This window comes from Odocoileus virginianus, chromosome 17 (assembly GCF_023699985.2).
Source record: "Odocoileus virginianus isolate 20LAN1187 ecotype Illinois chromosome 17, Ovbor_1.2, whole genome shotgun sequence".
In the NCBI taxonomy this organism is placed as follows: Eukaryota; Metazoa; Chordata; class Mammalia; order Artiodactyla; family Cervidae; genus Odocoileus; species Odocoileus virginianus.
The window spans coordinates 37,018,195-37,036,761 of NC_069690.1; the positions used below are offsets into that span (position 1 = coordinate 37,018,195).

The window sequence follows — 18,567 nt, forward strand, 5'->3', positions numbered from 1 at the left end:
ATTTGATGAAAAAAAACATAGTGCTACGGGTAAACGAATCCTCAGGCTACAGAACCTCTACCTGCCAGACCTGCTGGGAGGGAAAATTCACGAGTCCCTGACACCTGCTCAGGGCTGGTCACGAAGACACCCTCTGCTGCTCCCCATCTGTTCCAAATAAAGGCCACATCACAAGTCACCTGTAGCCACTCGCATGCCTGCGTCTCTAGAACCACCTGGGAACACGGCGGCCCTAAGCATCCCCTACTTGCCCTCCCGTGGTTGTGGTTACTTGAGACAGTTTCCAAGACCTTCCGCCTGGAAGGGTTCCCTCCCTCCCCCAGCCACAGAGAGCACAGACGGAGCGCAGATGGAACAGGTTAAGTTTTATTTGGACTTTCAACTTGTTCAGAGAGCTCAGGGGCCCCACCTCCCCTTTCCAGTCCCCCTTCCCTGTTTCCCCTCCCTAGGGGGACACTCAAGGTACAATGCCATGTGTCCCTGCAGTCCTCGGCCCCTTGCCCCCCACCCCGACACACCCCCTCCCTCCCCTGCGCTGAGGAGGAGGGGAAGGGTGTGGGAGGTGGGGGGCCTGGGAGAGTTGGATCAGAATGGTACATGCACTGACCGCAGCGCCCACTGCCCCCGCCCTGGCTGAGACGCGGGAGAGGCTTGCAGTGGAGGAGAGTGGACTCATTGTGGGGCAGCAGACGCTTGCCTGGGAAGCTCCCCACCTCAGCCCTGGGGACCCCCTGGCCTCCTGCTTACCCGTCCTTCTGAGGGTACGACTCTGAGGTAGATTTCACAGAGGGAATGTGGGTCGCTGGGGTGTGGGAAGGGGGTTAGCTCTTTTGATCTCCACAGCACCCTGGGCCCATCCTCAGGTTCTGGCCTGGGAGGCTGGGCTGATGACATCCACCCAGCTAACGGAGGCTGAGTCACACCTGGGCTCCAGGGCACCTGTGGTGTCGGGGCTTGAGTGGGGTCAGGTGGGGGCGGGGCGCGCATCTGCCTTAACAACTTGCACCTTGACGCGGGGGGCTCCAGAAGAAGGGCATGGGCCTGGGAGGCAGACACAGATGGTTCCCTGGCCTGAGGGTCGTGGTGCCTCAGCACAGCCTCTTGGGGCCAGATGCTCCCAATCTTTCAGGGTCCTCCCTCTCCTCTCCCACCCTCCCTATTCCCCAGGGTGGGCTGAGGGGGAAAACAGGGCTGGCCTACAGGGAATGGCAAGAAACAAGATGCCTCCTTCCCCCAGTGGAGGGGGGGGCCCATGCCATGAGCTCCAACCTGGCCAGGGGACAGAGGAACTGGCATCAATGTGCAGGGCAGGCTCTGGGACTCTACAGGGAGGCACTCCCTGGACAGAGCACAGCCTGAGAAAGCTGGCCATCTGGGTAGAGGCTGGGGGAGCTTCTGGAGTCTTCTGATACCCTCCCCTCCCCCAGGCCCAAGCACTAGACACCTTCTTGGATCCAACTGTTTGAGAACAGAAAGGCAGAAGGAGAGGCTGGGTAGAATCTGCCCCTCCCCATCCCAGCCCATCCCACCTCCCCAGCAGAAGCCAGGGAGCTGGGGAGAGCCTCGGCTGACCTCCCGGGAAGAGCCAGGGCTGAGTGGTGCCTGGACCAGGGGAGACGGCACACACGTTGACTCAGTAGCTAGTGGAGGTATCTGGGGGTCGCAAGGGGCAGGGGCCCCCTACGAGATTCATGCAGCATTCAAAGTGAGTGTGTTTGGGGGTGATGGGAGAAGGCGGAGAAACTGCCAGTGGGTGGGGGGAGGCACCCTAGATCTTGCTGTTCTCCAGGTGGGAGTCAATGTGTTTGATGAGGGCATCATCTGGGTACCCGATTGGGAAACCCAGCTGGCAGAGGGGGCAACTGCGGATATCAGAGCCCACTGTCTCCATCAGCAGCTGTGGGGAAAGAAAGGAGTTGTTTGCGGTCCACATCCGTCCTTCACAGTCCGCACATCCCAGCTTGCCCTTTCCTAGGTCTCAAGGCAGGGAGCACTGCAGCATGAGAAGGCATCTGGGCACTTCTTATCCTACATCACCCCCTTCCTCCCCCTCCCTAACCACTTTGCACCAGTTCAGCACCCACTCTCCCAATCCTGGGCATGGTGTCCCCAGGTAGTGCTGAACGGGGAGGTAGGTATGCTCAGCCTGCCAGGATATCTGCAGTGATGAGGGGAGCCAAGACCCAGACATGCCCTCAGAGTGACTCAGACACAGCTCCCTGATAACTCAGAGCAACGGATAACCCTAACAATGTACAGCCCCGAAATAATTTTCTGTCTGACTTTGGAATGTATTTTGGTCCTTCCAGGTGGCAAGGGTTGGCTCTGACATTCAGGAAACTCACTATTTCTGTGAAACGATACAGCCCTGAGAAACGGTTGTCTTCGAGGACAGACATTTAAAGGGCAGGGGCTCTGAGGCCTGATGAACAGAACTGAATGAGCAGGGCTGTCCCTGTTGGGACCCAAGACCAGTGTCAGCATGGCCTTCATCACCAATTAATAGCAGATGTTTACTACTGAGCAAGGCACTGTGCAGAGTGCTTTAGGTTCCCTGCCTCCCTCTTTAAAATTTTCTAATGGAACCAGATAATAAATCATTGTCCTCATTTTTCCAGATGAGAAAACTGAGGGCCGAAGAAGGAAAAGAAGTTGCCGAGGTCCCAAAGCTATTAAGTGTTGAAGTCCAGAATCAAAGCCAGGACTGTCACTCTGAAGACTGGGTCTTTAACCATGAAGCTGAACAAGTTTTAGAGTGCGGCCCCAGGCCCCAGTTCAAGCCAACAAAACGCCACTGGAGAGCGGGGACGCGCGGTCCGGGGGAGGAGCGCGGAGTCAAAGGAAGGGGGCCCCGCCCACCAACCAGGTGCGAAGCCGAGGGCGGGGCTCCCAGGTCTACCTGCCAGAGCGCACTCACGTTAATGGACGGCCAGGACTGCGCGTGCTCGGCGTGGGCGTAGGCGGTGGCGGCGGGCGACTCGGGGACCGGGAAGCCCGCGCAGAACGAGGCGCAGCGGATGGCGCCGGCCTCCGGACTGGGCGGACTGGCGGGCACGGCCCACTCCTCCTCCTCCGACGGCTGCTTCTCGAAGCGCAGGCGGATGCCCTCGAAGGCGCGCCGCGGACTGAGGGGCCGGCCGGGGCCGTAGAGCTCGCCGCCGTAGGCCCGCGGCTTGGGCAGCGTGGCCGCCTCGGCCTGCAGCCAGGCCGGGGAGGCGCCCGCGTAGCCCGCGCCCTCCGCCATCTCTGAGTAGCTGCGCCGGCCCTGGAAGCCGGCCTTCACGTGGTGGCTGGGCGGCTTGGCGTAGCCTCGCTCGGCCAGCGTCCTCTCCCCGGGCGGCGGGGGCGGCGGAGGCCGGGGCTGCGGGGCCGGGCAGGTGGGGGGCCCTGGGGAGCGGCGCTGCGGGCTGGGGGACTGACACGGCGGCGGCACCGGCGAGCGGCGCTGCGGGACGGGCGACGGACAGGAGGGCGAGGCCGGAGAGCGGCGCTGCTGGGGCGAGGGGCAGGGGGGCCCAGGGGAGCGGCGCTGGGGGACAGGGGACTGGCACGGGGGGCAGGGGGGCGCCGCGCGGGTCGGCGGGGAGTGCGAGGGGCACTGGGGGGCCGGGGAGTGGCGCTGCGACAGCGGCGAGTGCCTCTGGCCTAGAAGAGAAGCAGAACAGGTCAGGTGAGAGTGATGGAGAGAGAGGACGTCAGGACTGGGGAGCCCGGGCCTTGCCAGGGACCAGTGCCCACCCACTCTCCTCCCGAGTGGAACAGGCCGGGACACCGGGGAAGGAAGTGGAGGGTGGCCACGGCTGCCCTCCGCCCTCTGGGTCCTCTCACCGCCACTCCTGGCCTGCTCCTGCAGCAGCGTCCTCAGGATCCTCCCCTGCAGGGAACTCAGCTCCCGAAGCCGGCCAAGCTCCTCTGTCAGCTCCGTGTAAGCCAGCGCCAAGTTCACCCTGAAGGATACCCAGTCACCCGGGTCAAGGCTTGACCGCAGCCTGCCCCGACCCTCAGGTCAGAGGGCAGAGAGTGAGGAGAAGGGAAGTGGGTTTACTGTCACAGCTGTGGAGGAAGAACGGCCTCTGCCCTGGCATCTGGCCCTCCCCTCCCAGACCCTCCTACCCCCGCTGCAGAAATTCTCTTGGGCATTAAGGGCCACCTCAAAGGGGAACCTCTTCCAAGGGGTTCCCTACACCTTACCTGGGGCTAGGGCAGTGGTTCCCAGACTATGGGCGGGGGCTGGAGCCCTCAGTGGTTTCAAGGGCTCCCTGAATCTGCGTATTCACTGAGCACTGTCTGTGGCCTGAACACATCTTATACAGGTATGTGTGAATGTGTTTCTAATCTGTGCAGAAACTGTGGTGACAAAACAGATTCATCAAAAAGCTGCACTGAATTTATAGTAGCTTTTGTTGCTGTGAGTTTTCTCAAAGTATTCATACTAATAGTGAAGTACAATCTGCGTATGGGGGCGGGGGGCCAGAGGAGTTCTCCCCTTTGGAAGATTAGAGACCGCTGTTGCACAGCCTACTAACAGCCCCATTCTGTAAGTGAAGACATGGCCTCCTGGCTTGGCAGAGGTGCCAACTGATACACTTGAACCCAAGTATGCCTAGGTCCACTGCTTTGCTCCTTTCAGCCTTGCAACTCCCAGGACCACCAGGGAGCCCTTTACCTGGAGATCTCTGTGAACAGCTATTGTGCCTGGCACACCTCCAGGGGGCACCACTCATGTTAAGCACCTAACAAAAGTTGCCTTATTCTGGAACTTCACTGGGAGTTCCTCAAACGTAGAGATTATCATCACTCTGTTCGTATTCCCAGCATCTTGTCCAGGATCTGGTACCCAGTAGCTGTTCAGTAAGTCAATATTGAATTGAGCCTCTCTTACCATTTTTCTTTTTTGTTCCCTTAGTTCTTTTCTTTTTTGCCAGGCCATGCAGCATGCAAGATCTTAGTTCCCTGGCCAAGAATTGAACCTGTGCCTCTTACTGTGGAAGTGTAGAATCTTAACCACTGGACCACCAGGGAAGTCCCTCTTCTTCCCTTTTTTTCCTCCCACTTCCTGTGCAGGCCTCCAGGGCACCCACCCTCATGGAGCTGGAACAGACTCAGCAAAGACTTCAACCACTTCCTTTTCTCTCCCTTTCTCTTTGGGTCCCTTTGACCCAGAATCGCTGAAGGAAAGTTACCATTCTCAGCATTGCCCCTCCTCTCTTTCCCACCCCAGCCTGCACACCTCCAGGGAGCCCGTCCTGACATCACAGGAGACTCTGCCATGGCCTTGGGTCACCACTCTCATCTCTGATCTGGGCCTGGACAGAGCCGGGGAGGCAGGGGATATTGTTTCCCCAGATCGTTTCCCCTCACCCAATCCAGATGGGACTCTGGAACTTTGTGGAAGTTGGAGCTGGAGGGGAAATGGCAGGCAGAGGCTTGGCCACTCCAGAGGGATTTTTTCTTGGGGAGGCGGTGGGGGGGGGGGGTTGCCCCAGTAGCTGGGAGGCAAGGATGGGGCCCTGCTCTCATCTCATGGTAATGGGACATGTAAGAGAGGATCCATGTGAACGGGAGAGAGCAAAGGGAGGTGTGAGGCCAGTGTGATGAGTGAGGAACAGAGTGTGTGTGTGTGTGATGAGTAAGGAACAGTGTGTGTGTGTGTGTGTGTGTGTGTGTGTGTGTGTGTGTGATGAGTGAGGAACAGAGTGTGTGTGTGTGTGTGTGTGTGTGTGTGATGAGTGAGGAACAGAGTGTGTGTGTGTGTGTGTGTGTGATGAGTGAGGAACAGAGTGTGTGTGTGTGTGTGTGTGTGTGTGTCTGACCAACCCCGGAGAAGAGGACGGGAAGTCATGAGGTTAGGGCTTCAGAGGGCAGGAAAAGCCGAGGTGCAGCGGGTAGATGGTGACTGAACTCCCTCGCTCTCGCCTTGTTCTCTCATTAATCCTGGGGCAGAGCTGGGTGGAGAGGGAGCCCCTCCCACAACAAAACTATTTTTAACCCATCTGGGCCAAAGCCAAGTTATTACAAACAGGCTGCGATTCTGGGGAACAACCCCACTTCTGAGGGAGGGAGAGTGCCCTCTATCAGTCTGATGGTGGACAGGAACAGAGGGAAGGAGTCCTTTGGGGAGCCTTTGCCAAGGTGCTGCAGCCTCCATCCCATCTTATCTCAGCCCTCGGGTGTCCTATGTCCCCCACCCTCCTCCTCTAGCATGGGTCTATGGGAAGGAACGGCATCACCCTCATCAGACTGAGAGGTCCAGTCTATGGCCCATAGTAAATTGGGGACTTTCCAGTGGAAGGCTCCCCACTTCAAACCAAGGGGATCTGAGGGCCAGAGCTGCACCTCCTCCCTCAGACTGGGGGCCTTCCGGACAATCATGCTACCCCCCCAGTGGTGAGGGCAGGAGGGGGCTCTGGGCAGGGCACAGATGGAACATCCCCTCTGACCGAGCAGCCAGTTTCTCTCCGCATCTGCTTTCACTGCCTATCTCAGGTGACAGATACAGGTCGTCGCCTTCACACCCTGCCTCAGAGATCTCACCTGCCACACTCAGTTGCCAGGCCCCATCTCTCCTCTGCCTGCCTTCCTCCCCTTGTCAGGAGCTACCCCACTTTCCAGCACCGAGTTCCTGGCACCCTCCTCGCAGCAAAATGGACAAGGCAGCAGGAAATGGAAGGGAGAAGGACCTAGCCCAGGATGCCCAGCCCCACTTCCAGCTCTGCGCCCACCTGCCGTGTCCTCCAGGAGCTCCAGGCAGCCCTCAAAACTGCCTCTGAGACCCTGGGCAAGGTTAGGGGGACCAGACCTGATGCTCCAAGGCACTGTGAGACCTCCCTCCTACATTAGGTGACTACCCACCTCAAGATGCACAGGCCTGGGCTGCTAAATACGCTAACGACCTGAATGACTCACGTTAGAAAACATTGCCAATTCAGTGGAAAAAAATCTCAACTTCACAACACAACTAAGAGTCGCATGCGTGCACCTGAATACACATTCCGCTTCCTGGCCCACACCTGAGTGCTATTTTCCACCATCACGGCTGTTTGGGAAGGTTGGGTCAGGTGAACGGCAGCAGATGCCTGCATCTGGGTGCTTCCTCATTGCTTAAATTATGGGGGACAAGTTCCGTCTGAGTCTCTCAGAACTTGGGAAGCACCCAGAAAAGAATCATAATCTGTATGAGCCCTTATCAGAGGCCAGGCATTGTGCTAAGAACTTAGTCTTCAGGACAACCCTGCAGTGTTGGCCGGCTTGTTACCTCCATGTTACAGATGAGAAAACCGAAGCTTACAGAGGTTAAGTCAGTTGACCAAAGTCATAAAGCCTAGTAATAGTGGAGTTGCTAGAATGGGAGCTCTGGTCTCCTGGACACTGAAGTCGAGGCTACTCACTACTCAGCTATCAACTGCCTTCCAAAAGGATCAGGGAAGGGGGAAAGGATAGGTGGGAAGGCAACAGAAGGCTAAGAGGAGGAGAAAGAGGCTGGGGACCTCCAAAGTGGCCTGGGATCCCTGAGCATCACCAGCCCTACCTGGGGAGGGGAGAGGAAGATGCTCGACACGTGTGGAAGTGGAAGGACAGAGTTTATGTTAAGAGGCCAGCTCAAGGTCACAGAGCAATAGTGGCACAAAGCAGGGACTCAAACAGGCTCTTGGCACCTCAGCCTGCTGAGCTGGCACCTCTGGAGAAGCCAGAGTACAACAGTGCTGGCAGGAAAGAGAGCTCCCAGTCCCTGTACATCATTCCACCCTCTGTTGACTTATCCTTTCATTCTTTCTTTCCACGAATAATTCAGGGAGTTCAACAACTCATGTGGAAACAATCATCTTCACTGTTATTGATAAAGCAACAGAGATGAGAAAGGTTAGAGACCTAAGCATCTGCCTCTGTAGAAGGCCTCTTTCTGCCCCAAACCAGCTGGGATACACACGGGCTTCTGAGTGCAGTGTCTTCCTGGTTCACTGGGTGCCCTGTGATGCGCTGGAGCCTCCATGAGGGTGCAGATGTGGCAGGGTTAAGATTCAGGCTAGCACTGCGTCATGGGATTAGAACTAAGGACAGGCTCGAGGTCAGGACTAAGGCTGGAGTCAGGGTCTGATGAGATCATCTTCGGTCAGGACTGGAGACCAAGTTGGGGTCAGGATGAGGGATAGGGGTTACAGGCAGGGATGGGATCAGGATCAGAGCTGGTCATGTGGTCAGAATCCCTGACTGACAGAATCAGGAGGAAAACAGAAATCCAGCATTCCCAGCTCCCCCATCCTTGCCCATAGCTGCCCCCGCTGCCCCCCAGCCACATCACCCTTGCAGGGGCATTTAAGGACCAAACTTTCCACTACCCACAGGCACACCCAGCACTAGTCTTCCCGCCCGGCCTGACCCTCAGGGAGGGACCACAGGCACCCGGCCGTGGAGCGGACTTGAGGTTGCGGGCTGGGGGGAGGAGGAAGTCGCTTGCAACAACCCAGCGATCTACCACTTCCTTTCAGGCGCCTTGAGCCCCTTCACTCTCCTCGACCAGCTATGACTTGCGGTCGACAGAGCCCGGCTCTTCATGGCAGCCCCTGCCACGCTTCCAGCTCAGCCAGATGGTCTTTGTGTCTAGAAAGCCTCCCCAGATGCAGCTAAATGGAGAAGTTTCACAGCAGGGTTGGAATCAGAGTCCTCCTCCAGGCTGGGGGCCCACAGATCCCAGTTTGCCCAGGGCTGTCCTGGTTGACAGGAGTCACCTGGCAGAATTATTAATAGGGCCTCCTTTCACTTTCAAAACCAATCAGTCAGCAAATCATCGGGCTGCTCCTTGTATAAGGACCTCCTACCTGGACAAGAATTTAAACCATAGAAACACAGAAGGGCTATTACCCCATCGTTTCACGACTTGCTTGGTATTTGCACTTAATTTCTCTGATTACTTCTTTGTACCCTGATTTGCTCAGGGGACAACACTGTCACATGGTTTTTGGTCAGACTCAAATGAGGTTTTATAGGTAAACTGCCTCACACTGTGTCTGCTGGAATGAGGACTCGGGGAAACGCCTAGGAGATGGGAGGTGAAAAGGGGAAACCAGTTTTGATCCATTTAAGGAGATACCAGCTCAATGAGTTTGGTTTGAATGAGGGGAGGATGTGGTGTTCCTCATCGAGGGAGTGAGCGTGGGTAAGAGCTGCTCTCTGCCTCCCTGGCAGGGAGAGGGTCAGAGGTGGTTCAAAGCCCACCAACCCCTCAGACCACAGGTGGGCGTGGTGGGCCCCCGACTTCAGAACCCCTCCCCACCCTTGGGGAGCCCAAGGCTGCAAGTGCTCAGGGCTTCAGTTCTGTGGGCCGGGCGTCCGGGCTGAAGGAAATTTGAAAGAAAGGAAGTAGGGAGGGTGAGAAGCGTGAAGGGGGAGGCCCTGGGCCTGCTGGCTCTGGGGCATGAGGCTGAGCTCAGGGTACACGGGGGTCTCCGACTTCCGTCCTGACCCCCCTACACTGCCCTTGACCTCTGTGCAGAGTTTCCATCCTCTCTCTCTCAGAGTTCACACTTCTCCCCTACCACTAACCGCAGCCCACGCAGAGGCTTGTGGGCGGAGAGAGGAGTGGGGGGGTGGTGGGCGGAAAAGCACCAGGCTGCAACACTGAGCCCCCCATGTTGGGAAAAAAGGCCTATAGTTTTCCCCCTCATCACTCGTGCTGAACCCCCATCTTCTCACAGTGCTCCCCTCCTGGGTGAGCCCCCTCCTTCACTGACCCTGTGTCCCCTCACTGAGCCCCTTCTAGAAGCCCCCTCTCCACAATAGCCCTTCCACCCTCAGTGCTAGCCACACCCTCAGGAAGGCCGCACTCAGGACCTGAGACCCTGAGTAGGCCAGAGGAGGGGGGCCATGGGTCTGCACCTCTCGCTTGGCTGGGACCCTTTTGGTCTCCACTTCCATCTCTTCCTCCATGACTGCCTTTAGCCTGGTCACTGAAGGTGGGTCACCTTCAGTGGCTCTTCCCCTGGGCACTGACCACACGGCTGGGAAATCTTGCCCCGAGGTCAGATTTGGAGGGCGGCAGTCTGGTCTGGGTGCCCATTTTCAGAGGAACACTGATGATGGGCTTGTGAACCAGGGGCTGGGATGGGGAAGCCTGGAAACCCTGGGGCTGGGACTGCCTCCAGGCCTGGCCCCTCAGCACCGGGAGGCCTCACAGAGGGGAATTAATAGAGGCAGCAGCGGTACGGGGAAGGCTATGTGAACAGCCAGGACTCCCATGGTAAAAGTGACGACCACCTTGGAGGCATCCACGCCAAGAAGGGGGAGCACCTCTCGGGATACAACGAGTTCCCACCGAGAAATGGGCTGGACTCAGGAACCTCTCTGGCCCCCTCTTCCGCCTTCACACTTCCATGCGGATAGCCCACCTCAGCTATCCTCTCCTGGAAGGCCCACATGTAAAATTCCCATGCGCCTGAAGGGTCAGGCAGAAGTAGAAGGAAAGGGAGGGGCTGGTGCGGGGAAAGGAGCTGAGAGCAGGTGACTGAGGCCTCCTCAGGTGGGAGGACAGGGGAGGGAGCACTCGGGAAGCAGCTTATTACCAAAAGGAGCTGAGCTTATAAGAAAATAAAACTACCGGGGGAGTGAGGACTTCCTCTGAGAATTAACTCTTGCCAAGCTGGGGCTGTCCAGAGATGCTTGGCCTGAAAGGAAGTGTGAAGCTGGGCAGGCAGGGCCTGGCTGGCTCCAAGAGCAGAAGTCTGCGAGGCCGTGATGCAGAGTCCAAACCATGGAGACCCGGGGGAGGAGCTGGAGGTCACCTCTGGTAGGACCAGCCTGGAGCAGAGCCCAGTTCCCTCTGGCTAAGAGACAGGGTGGGGATAGGTACCTTGTAGGGGGGAGGAAAAGGGGCTGTTCTGGCCAGGAAGAGTGGCATGGATGGCACGACCTCCAGAGGCATCTGTGGGAGGGGTTCTCTTTTACCCACTCACTCACTCGGCCCCTGGGGACATGCCACCTCTTCTCGGCCTCCCCCACATCACCTTCCACTCACATCCCTCAGCAGTGATGGACTGCTGAGCCTGGGAGGGAAACCTGGGGCCAGAGAATTGAAATCAGCAAAGCTGAGCCACTCAGCATCCCAGGAGGGGTCCCTGAGATTCGAAGCCTGGCTGTTCAGACTCCAGCCAAAACCAAAAACCCTCTCTCTGGGTTCATCCTCTTGAGGGAGGCTTCTCTACTGGTCTTCTGGGAGGGAGGTGGATTCAGTGAGCCATAAAGGGAGCTACGGTGTGACTTTAGGGGCAAGTTAGGATTCTAGAACATGTATGTGTATGTGTGTTTTCCGGGTCTGGGCATACAGGCTAGGACAGGCTCTGAGCCCCAGCCACAAGCTAGGGTGGACCCTCTCTGCAGAGGCCCCTAACAGTGACTAGTCCCACCCATTAGTCCCACAAACTAGGTTCTCACTCCCCAGCTATCACAGCTCCACCCAGGTCCTCACCCCAGGGCGCAGGGGGAGGTGAGGGTACCCCTGACTGACCAGAAGCAGGCAGGAGGGTGAGGAGGCCCGGGGGGTCCCGGAGCCGGGTGTGTATGTGCTGGAGGCTTGGTTCCTGCCCTCTCCAGGCCTCAGTCCTCCCCACCAATGAAAGGATGGAGTCTGCGTTACTTACACTCCTCATCTTGTGTGGGGAAGGCTTAGGCGGAAGGAGGTTTGTGCTCTATTTCTCAGAAAGTGGGAGAGGGTGAGTTTGAGTGCGGATGTGAGAGGCACCAGGCTCACTGCTGCCAAGCTGTGTGCACTCTCTCCCTGGCTGCCCAGTGCTGCCCCACGACTAGGCGCCCCACTGACACAGCACCCTTCCCACCTACTGCTGGTTCTCTTTAATGGCAGGATCCCCAAGGGACACCCCAGCCTAATACGTTCTCATTCCCGACTTGCTGCTGCATGAACTCAAGGAAGTCTGTCCTCTCCTAAGTCTCTGCTTTCTCTCTCCTGAGGTCGAGACAAGGTACCACAATCCTGAAAGGGACCATCATCTCCTTCCTCCTTGTCAGGGAGGATCTGGTTAACCCAACTGGCTGGGCCTTGTTACTGGGATAGAAAAGGAGTCCCAGAGAGACCCCAAACCCACCAGAGGATGCAACACAGCAGCAAAGCTGCCGAGGAAGTCTCTCCCAACCCGACACCTCAACAAGACACAGGCCCGGGTGCCAGAGAAACCAAAGGGAACCTCCAAGAACCTGAGCATGCCAGAACCTTGCCTCGTTCCCTGTGAAGGACGCAGAGCCACACAAGCAACCCAAAACACAGCCCTGACTGCTTGGAAGACAGGGCCCCTAAACAATGTGGAGGGGGAGGAGTGAACCAAAGAGGGAACCTGGAAAATGCCACCCCCTGGGTTGCAGAGGTTAAGAGGAAGAGGATTACAAAGTGACTTACTGATCATCCCCAACTCTTTTCACCCACGCCATGTCCCGCTCCGACTGGTTGGAGGCTAGATCCTAAGGGAAAGATGGAACAGTCAGACCCCAACCTCACTGGCTGGGACCTCCCTTCTTTACTATTCCTGGGGCTGGTCTGTACTCAGTGAGGAAACCCCTGATCTCTGTAAGAGTTCCTTCCAGCAGCTCCCAGCGCTCCACAAGTGCCAGAGCAGGGGCCTGGGGTTGGTGCCCCCGCTTTTACCTGGGCCCGGGTCTCCTGCAGCTGCTTCAGCTCCCCCTGCAGCCGCTCACACTCGGCCTGGAGCTGCTCCTCCCGAAGCTGAGCCCCTCGGGCCTCTCCCTGGGCAGCCTCCAGGGCCTCTTCCAGCCGCCGCCGCTCCAGTTCACTCATACTCGGCGTGGCGCCTGGCCAGCCTGCTGCAGAGGAAAGGACAATGTCACGCTGGAACCAGCTGCTGGGCACCCTCCACCCACTCCCAGATCAACACAAAGTGAAACAGGTGAGAACTGCAGCGTGAGGGTTCCAGGAGAGACAGCCAGAGGGCAGCCACCCCAGGATGACAGATAAACCTCTGCTGAGAGCAGAGGGCAGTGATGCGCTGAGTTGCTTTTTCTAACCTTCCTGGAGGTCAGGGGAGAGATAAGACCGGCTTTGGAAGAGTTCCCCTGGTCAGACTCATCTGCAAGCATCCTTAGGGGCCTCTCCCAATCACAACCAAAGACAAGCAGGGGGACTCTGGGTGGGGCCGCCCTCTGCTGGCATATATAGGAATTGCAGGAGGAGCCTGTGAAGGAAGGATTTAAGGGCAGGATGTCAGTTGGGAGAATCTGGAGTAATAGTGGTGAGGTGAGAGGACAGTTGGTAAGGAGGGATGAGGTGACTATCGGAGAAATTTAAGACAGTATGAGCTGAGCACGGAAGAACTGATGCTTTTCAACTGTGGTGTTGGAGAAGATTCTTGAGAGTCCCTTGGACGGCAAGGAGATCAATCTTAAAGGAAATCAGTCCTGAATATTCATTGGAAGGACTGATGCTGAAGCTAAAGCTCCAATACTTTGGCCACCTGATGCGAAGAGCTGACTCATTAGAAAAGAGCCTGATGCTGGGAAAGACTGAAGGCAGGAGGAGAAGAGGACGACAGAGGATGAGATGGTTGGACGGCATCACTGACTCTATGGACCTGAGTCTTGAGCAAGCTCTGGGAGATAGCGAAAAACAGGGAAGCTTGGCGTACTGCAGTCCATGGTGTCACAAAGAGTCGGACACAACTGAGTAACTGAACTGAACTGACTGGGGTGCTGACTAACAATCTGAAACCCTGGAAGTGTCCAATGGGGTTGAAATGGGGGGCTGGCTGGGAGGACTTCGGAGTATAGAAATCAGGGGTCACCGAGATCTCACCGTGACTCAAGCCGGATCCCCCTCTAAGAGCCAAGTAGTGAAGGTCCAGATCAGCACAGGGCGGGGCAGGGGCAGGTGGGGGGCTCAGGCTGGGGAAGTCTACATCCCGGAGGCCTTGCTGCTGCCGCAGCTGCTGCTCCAAACCACAGATCTGCCGCAGGTGGGTCTCCACCAGGGCCCGCTATAGAGGGAGAAAAGGGCATGAGGATCTGCAACAGACCAGGGCACCCCAATGGGCTCCCTAAACCCAGGACTTCCCCATGTCTGGGTATCCATCACCCCTCTAAACTGAGCAAAGGCCCCAGGTCACACATCCCAGCTCCACTCTCCAAGTGGCCATGAGTACAAGGTCCCTCCCATCAACTGCAATGCAGATGTTTCTGGCTACTGCCCCTTGCAAGGTCACAGTTAATGTTTCTTCCCTGTCACTAACACGCAGAAACACTTCTAAAAACATCCCCCTATCCAAACACGGCCACCCCCTCAAGAGCATAAAAGCTTCCATTTGTATGTGTGATGTAACTACTCTGGGCTTTGTGTACCTCATCTGTAATATGGGGCTAACCACACCTACCTCTGAGGTCAGTTTGTTACAAGGATTAAAATCAGTAAATATACCTGAAGAGATAAGAATTATGCCTGGCACACAGGTAAGTGCCATGTAAGTGTTTGCGATTGAGTCAAGGCATTTTTACATGAATGTCCCGTAACAGCTCAGCAAGGTTGTTATTATTTGCCCCACTTCTCAGAGGCAGGACAGAAGCTAAATGACTTGACCCAGCTAGGAGCCAGTCAGAGACCAGATCTCCTGATTGACACCTGCCCATCTGCTGACCAGCATGGCCATACCGTGACTTAGAATCACACACAGGCCAAGGCCCATCCCAGCAATCACAAACACTTCCAGTCCCCTCTGCCCCCACCCATACAGCCTTCCAGCACAGTGCTATAGGCATAGGGTCAACCCAGCATGAGACCTAAACATACACACAGACTCACAGTGTTCTACAGGGCCACTCACATAGTCATCTTCTGTCACTGCAGAGTCAGGATGTACACAGAGTTGCTCACAACTTGTATGACACACACAACCCCACTCACCAGACGTGGACACTCACAGACAGACATGAACACGCGGAGTGCGTACCACAAGCACACAGCCAAGGTCACACCCTCAAGCACCCAGGCTCCCTGGACCTTACCATCTCTCCCAGTTCCGTCTCCAGGTCACTCTTCTCCACGCAGAGCTTCTCATAAGCCTGGATCATCTCCCCAAGCTGTTCTTCCTGCTCCTTGTTTTTCTGCAACTGGATGAGGCCCAGAGAGGGGAGGGCAGCCACAGTCAGGCCTAACTTGACTTGGGGACAGAGCAGCACCCTGTGCCTCCCACCCCCACTGCCAGCACCCATGGAGGGGCAGGCGGAGTTGAAGCTGGTACTATGGAGGGCCATGGCCATCTCTGATCAAAGAAATGAAAGGCCAGAGGCTGGGGTTGGGGATTATCAGAGGTGGATTGGAGCAAAAACTCAGGGAGGGCTCACCTCATGCTGGAACTGGTTGAGCCGTTGCTGCAAGCTGACTTTCTCCACCTCCAGCAGGGAACCATCCTTGATTTCATATAGAGAGAAACCATGCTCCTCCCCAAAGTCACTGATCAGTGGGTACTGCAAATGAGGTAGGCCCTCAGAAGAGCTTCAGCCTAGCTCTGTCCCCATCCCACAACCTGACTCAGAGTTCTAGCCTCTCCCTCCCAGCTCCAGTGGGATCTGTTCATCCCGATTCCCACGGCCCAGAAGGCGTCTCCCACAAACCAGATCTTTTTAGATCTAAGGTCTAGTGTTCCTAAGAGGAATCCTCCTGATCCCTTCCTGATTGGTGCTGGGCTCTCCAGAGTCCCCATCCATCCAGAGCAGCCACAACCCTCATGAGGGATCCTCGAGTGCCCCAGACCCCTCTTTCGGATCCCTGGAGTCTAAGCTGGATCTCCAGCAGCCCCCTCCCCTGCCAAACACACAGTCAGACCCCCATCACCCCCAGGTTCTGACCTTAATCTCGTAGACTTTGAGGCGGCGGCGGAGGGTGGCATTCTCCCTCTCCAGGCCCCCCAGCCTCTCCTTGATGTCTCCATAGGCCGTGATCAGGGCAAAGTGGGAGGCAGAGCACATGTCCTCCCCCAGCGAGGGGTCTCCAGGGGCATCCAGCCACACCTCACTGGGCCCCAGGGCCTCCTGGGTCAGGATGCTGATGTCATCCTCAAACATGGACTCCATGGCAAGGGCCTGGGCCACGGCCCGCCCTGGGCCTCCTGGGAGAGCAGGAGCAACGGTGGGGAGGGGGGCCCAGAGCTTGTCCCAACACCCCTTGTCCTGGCCTGAGGAGCTCTGTGGCCAGCTGAGATGAAACCTGTGTCTCACAGTTCCCTCCCAGCCCCATCTTCCCTTCTCTGCTGCCCTGGGGAAGGGGTTGGGACCAGAGGCAAGTAAGACTTGCGGGGGACAGGGAGAGCGGTGACAAATAGGGACAAGTAAGCAAAGCCAGAAGCAGAGAAGGACTCTTTCCGGAACCCAGGGAGACCTGTGGACAGGAGAGCGCTGCCTTCCCAGCACAGGGGGCCCAGATGAGGCCTGCCTTGACTGACTCCTCAGCCCCCTCCCCACCCCAAGCCTCACTTCCCCAAATACCTCTCTGACAAGCTCCTCATGCCTGGCCTCCGGCACCCCTGGCTCCTCCCTAAGGAAGGCCCAGTGCTTCTGGGAGGGTCAGCCCCACCACTGTCAGCACATCCTCTGCTGGGCCCCCGCCCAACTTCCCAGCTTCCTCCTGTAGGATCCCAGAGTTCAGGAAAAGGAAGCGCCTCCCCAACTCACACTGGGTTTGTGGCAACCCTCCAGGCCCTCCTCACCCCTGACCTGGAACCCACAGGAAGTCCTCGGCTGAGTGTCTGAGGGAACACAGAAGGGGAGGGGGCTCTGGGAGAGGGCCGCCAGGCTCAGGTGAAGAGGGCAGACAAAGAATTCCTAAGCCCGGCCTGTGTGCCAGCACACAGGGAAGTGGGGAGCCCTGGGAGGGGGCAGGAATGACTCAGGGCTCCCGAAAGAGTAGGCGAGGGGGTGCGTGTGTACTTCTCCTGGCCCTGTTTATGAATGTGTGTCTGTGGCTGGCATGTGTGGGGGGAGTGTGTGTGTCTGTGAATGAGTGTAGGTGTGTCATAGTCAATGAGCGCCTTAAGCGGGTATGCAGGCGGGGGTCGGATGGAGGGGGAAGTGACCGGGAGGCCGTGAGTGTTTGTGTGTGCGTGTGTGCGTGTGTGCACGCGTGCGTGAGCGTGTGTGAAGGGTGGGCACGTTCGGGGCCGTGTGTCACGTGAGGCACTATGGGAATGTCCGAGGTGTGCGCGCGCGCCGGAGCATGTGTGCGCGTAAGAGAGGGGGCTCCTGAGGTGTGAGTTGCGGCAGTGGGGTCCGCGACCTCCCAAAGCCCGGCAGCAAAAGCCTTGGGTGGAGAGGACTCGGGCCCAGGCCCCAACACCGCCCCGCATTAAGTGCCAGGGAAACGCGTGTGACCGGGTCTGAGTAAGAAGTGTGTGCGCGTGTTTGTAGGGCTGGCCCCACCTTTAACCCTCTCCTCTCCAAGCCTATCCCCTCTCCCCCAGCTCCGCTCACCACACCCCCGACCCCCGGCCCGCCACCTCGAGCCCAACCCCACGAGCTGGGGCTCTGCCGCTAGGGCGATCGCGACCCGCGTTTGCTTTTTCTGCATTCTCTCCCTTTGGCCCAGCGGCCCCGCGCGAGCGCGACGACAGGCGGATGGGGAAGGGGTGCCTCCTCGGCCCGGGCCCCTTCTGCGGCCCCTTTAAGAGCCGCCCTTTAAACCCCTTTAGCTCGGCCGACAGAAATTGTCGCCCCTCCCCTCTCAGAGGCCGAGACCAGGCAGCCCCCTCCCCCACTGCCGCCGAGCCCCGGGCCCCTAGTTCACCTCCCGGAGCCGGGGAAGGGGCTCCGGACGCGGTGTGGCCTGAGAAGCGGCGGAGGAGGGGGGAAAGGGGGAATGCGAACGGCAGACGCCGGACCCTTCCCCTCCCCGCTACCCTGGACCAGCTGCGGGCCAACCTCCTCTCCAGCCCACCCCGCGACCCCCGGGGGCCGACCCTAGGCGCCGCTCCCCTCCCCCCGCCCAGCCCTGCCGGGACTCACAGCTGCTGCCGGTTCCTGCTGGTAATCGCAGCTTACCCCCTCCGCCTGCTCCCTCCCCAGACGGGCACCGGTGCCCCCACCCCCCTGGCACCGCGCTCCGCTCTCGCCCTGTCGCCGCCGCCGGGTCTCTCCCCACCCCCCACCCCTCCCCCCAGCCCCCCTCCCTCGCTCCCGCCCCGCTCCTCCTCCGCCGCCGCCGCCGCCTCCTCCTCCTCCCCGGCTGCTCCGGGCTTCTCTGGCTGGGAAGGCGCCACGGACCCCGCCGCGGCTACCACCACGTGGCGAGGGGCGGCCGGCCCCCGCCGTGCGGCCCAGCCTGGCTGCGCGCCCGGCGCCCACCGGCTCCCTGCCGCGCGGCCCGCGCTCCGCGCCCCCTCCCCGACGCCTCCCCACGCAGTGTGGCGTGGCGGGTGTATGGGGGCGTTTGCGGACAGCGTAGGGACTCGGGTGGTGCTTTGGGGTTTGCTTTGAGGATGTATATTTTAGGGGAAAGTGAGATTCTTTATTGGATTGTTTTGGTCTTTGCTCTTTCGAGAAGGAAAACATTAGACCTACTCTTCATTGCTC

The 18,567-nt window shown here is 58.2% G+C and overlaps 1 protein-coding gene across 4 annotated transcripts; it reads right to left on the reverse strand.

Moving 5' to 3' along the window:
• Positions 1-345: 345 nt before the first annotated feature.
• TBKBP1 (TBK1 binding protein 1) lies at positions 346-18,106 on the reverse strand. Of its 4 annotated transcripts, none has more exons than XM_070479354.1 (10): positions 18,001-18,106; positions 15,853-16,112; positions 15,349-15,471; positions 15,010-15,114; positions 13,808-13,988; positions 12,647-12,819; positions 12,401-12,462; positions 3,829-3,947; positions 2,918-3,645; positions 346-1,897 (listed from the first exon to the last, which is right to left on the reverse strand). In XM_070479354.1, exons 2-10 carry the CDS (start codon positions 16,075-16,077, stop codon positions 1,769-1,771), a joined length of 1,845 nt encoding a protein of 614 aa, XP_070335455.1. In that variant the 5' UTR covers positions 16,078-16,112; positions 18,001-18,106; the 3' UTR covers positions 346-1,768. The 4 variants fall into 4 exon arrangements, with proteins under 4 accessions (XP_070335455.1, XP_070335453.1, XP_070335454.1 ...); XM_070479352.1 differs by having other exon boundaries at positions 12,647-12,822; XM_070479353.1 differs by lacking the exon at positions 18,001-18,106 and adding an exon at positions 16,489-17,951 and having other exon boundaries at positions 12,647-12,822.
• Between the last annotated feature and the right edge of the window lie 461 nt (positions 18,107-18,567).

Excerpts from the sequence above, each read along its gene's own strand:
- TBKBP1 (XM_070479352.1), bottom strand. The coding sequence starts at position 16,077 with ATGGAGTCCATGTTTGAGGATGACATCAGCATCCTGACCCAGGAGGCC. Across the intron at positions 12,463-12,646 it reads TGCAGGAGACCCGGGCCCAG|GATCTAGCCTCCAACCAGTC; the intron begins GTAAAAGCGGGG and ends TCTTTCCCTTAG. Across the intron at positions 1,898-2,917 it reads AGTCCTGGCCGTCCATTAAC|CTGCTGATGGAGACAGTGGG; the intron begins GTGAGTGCGCTC and ends CTTTCCCCACAG.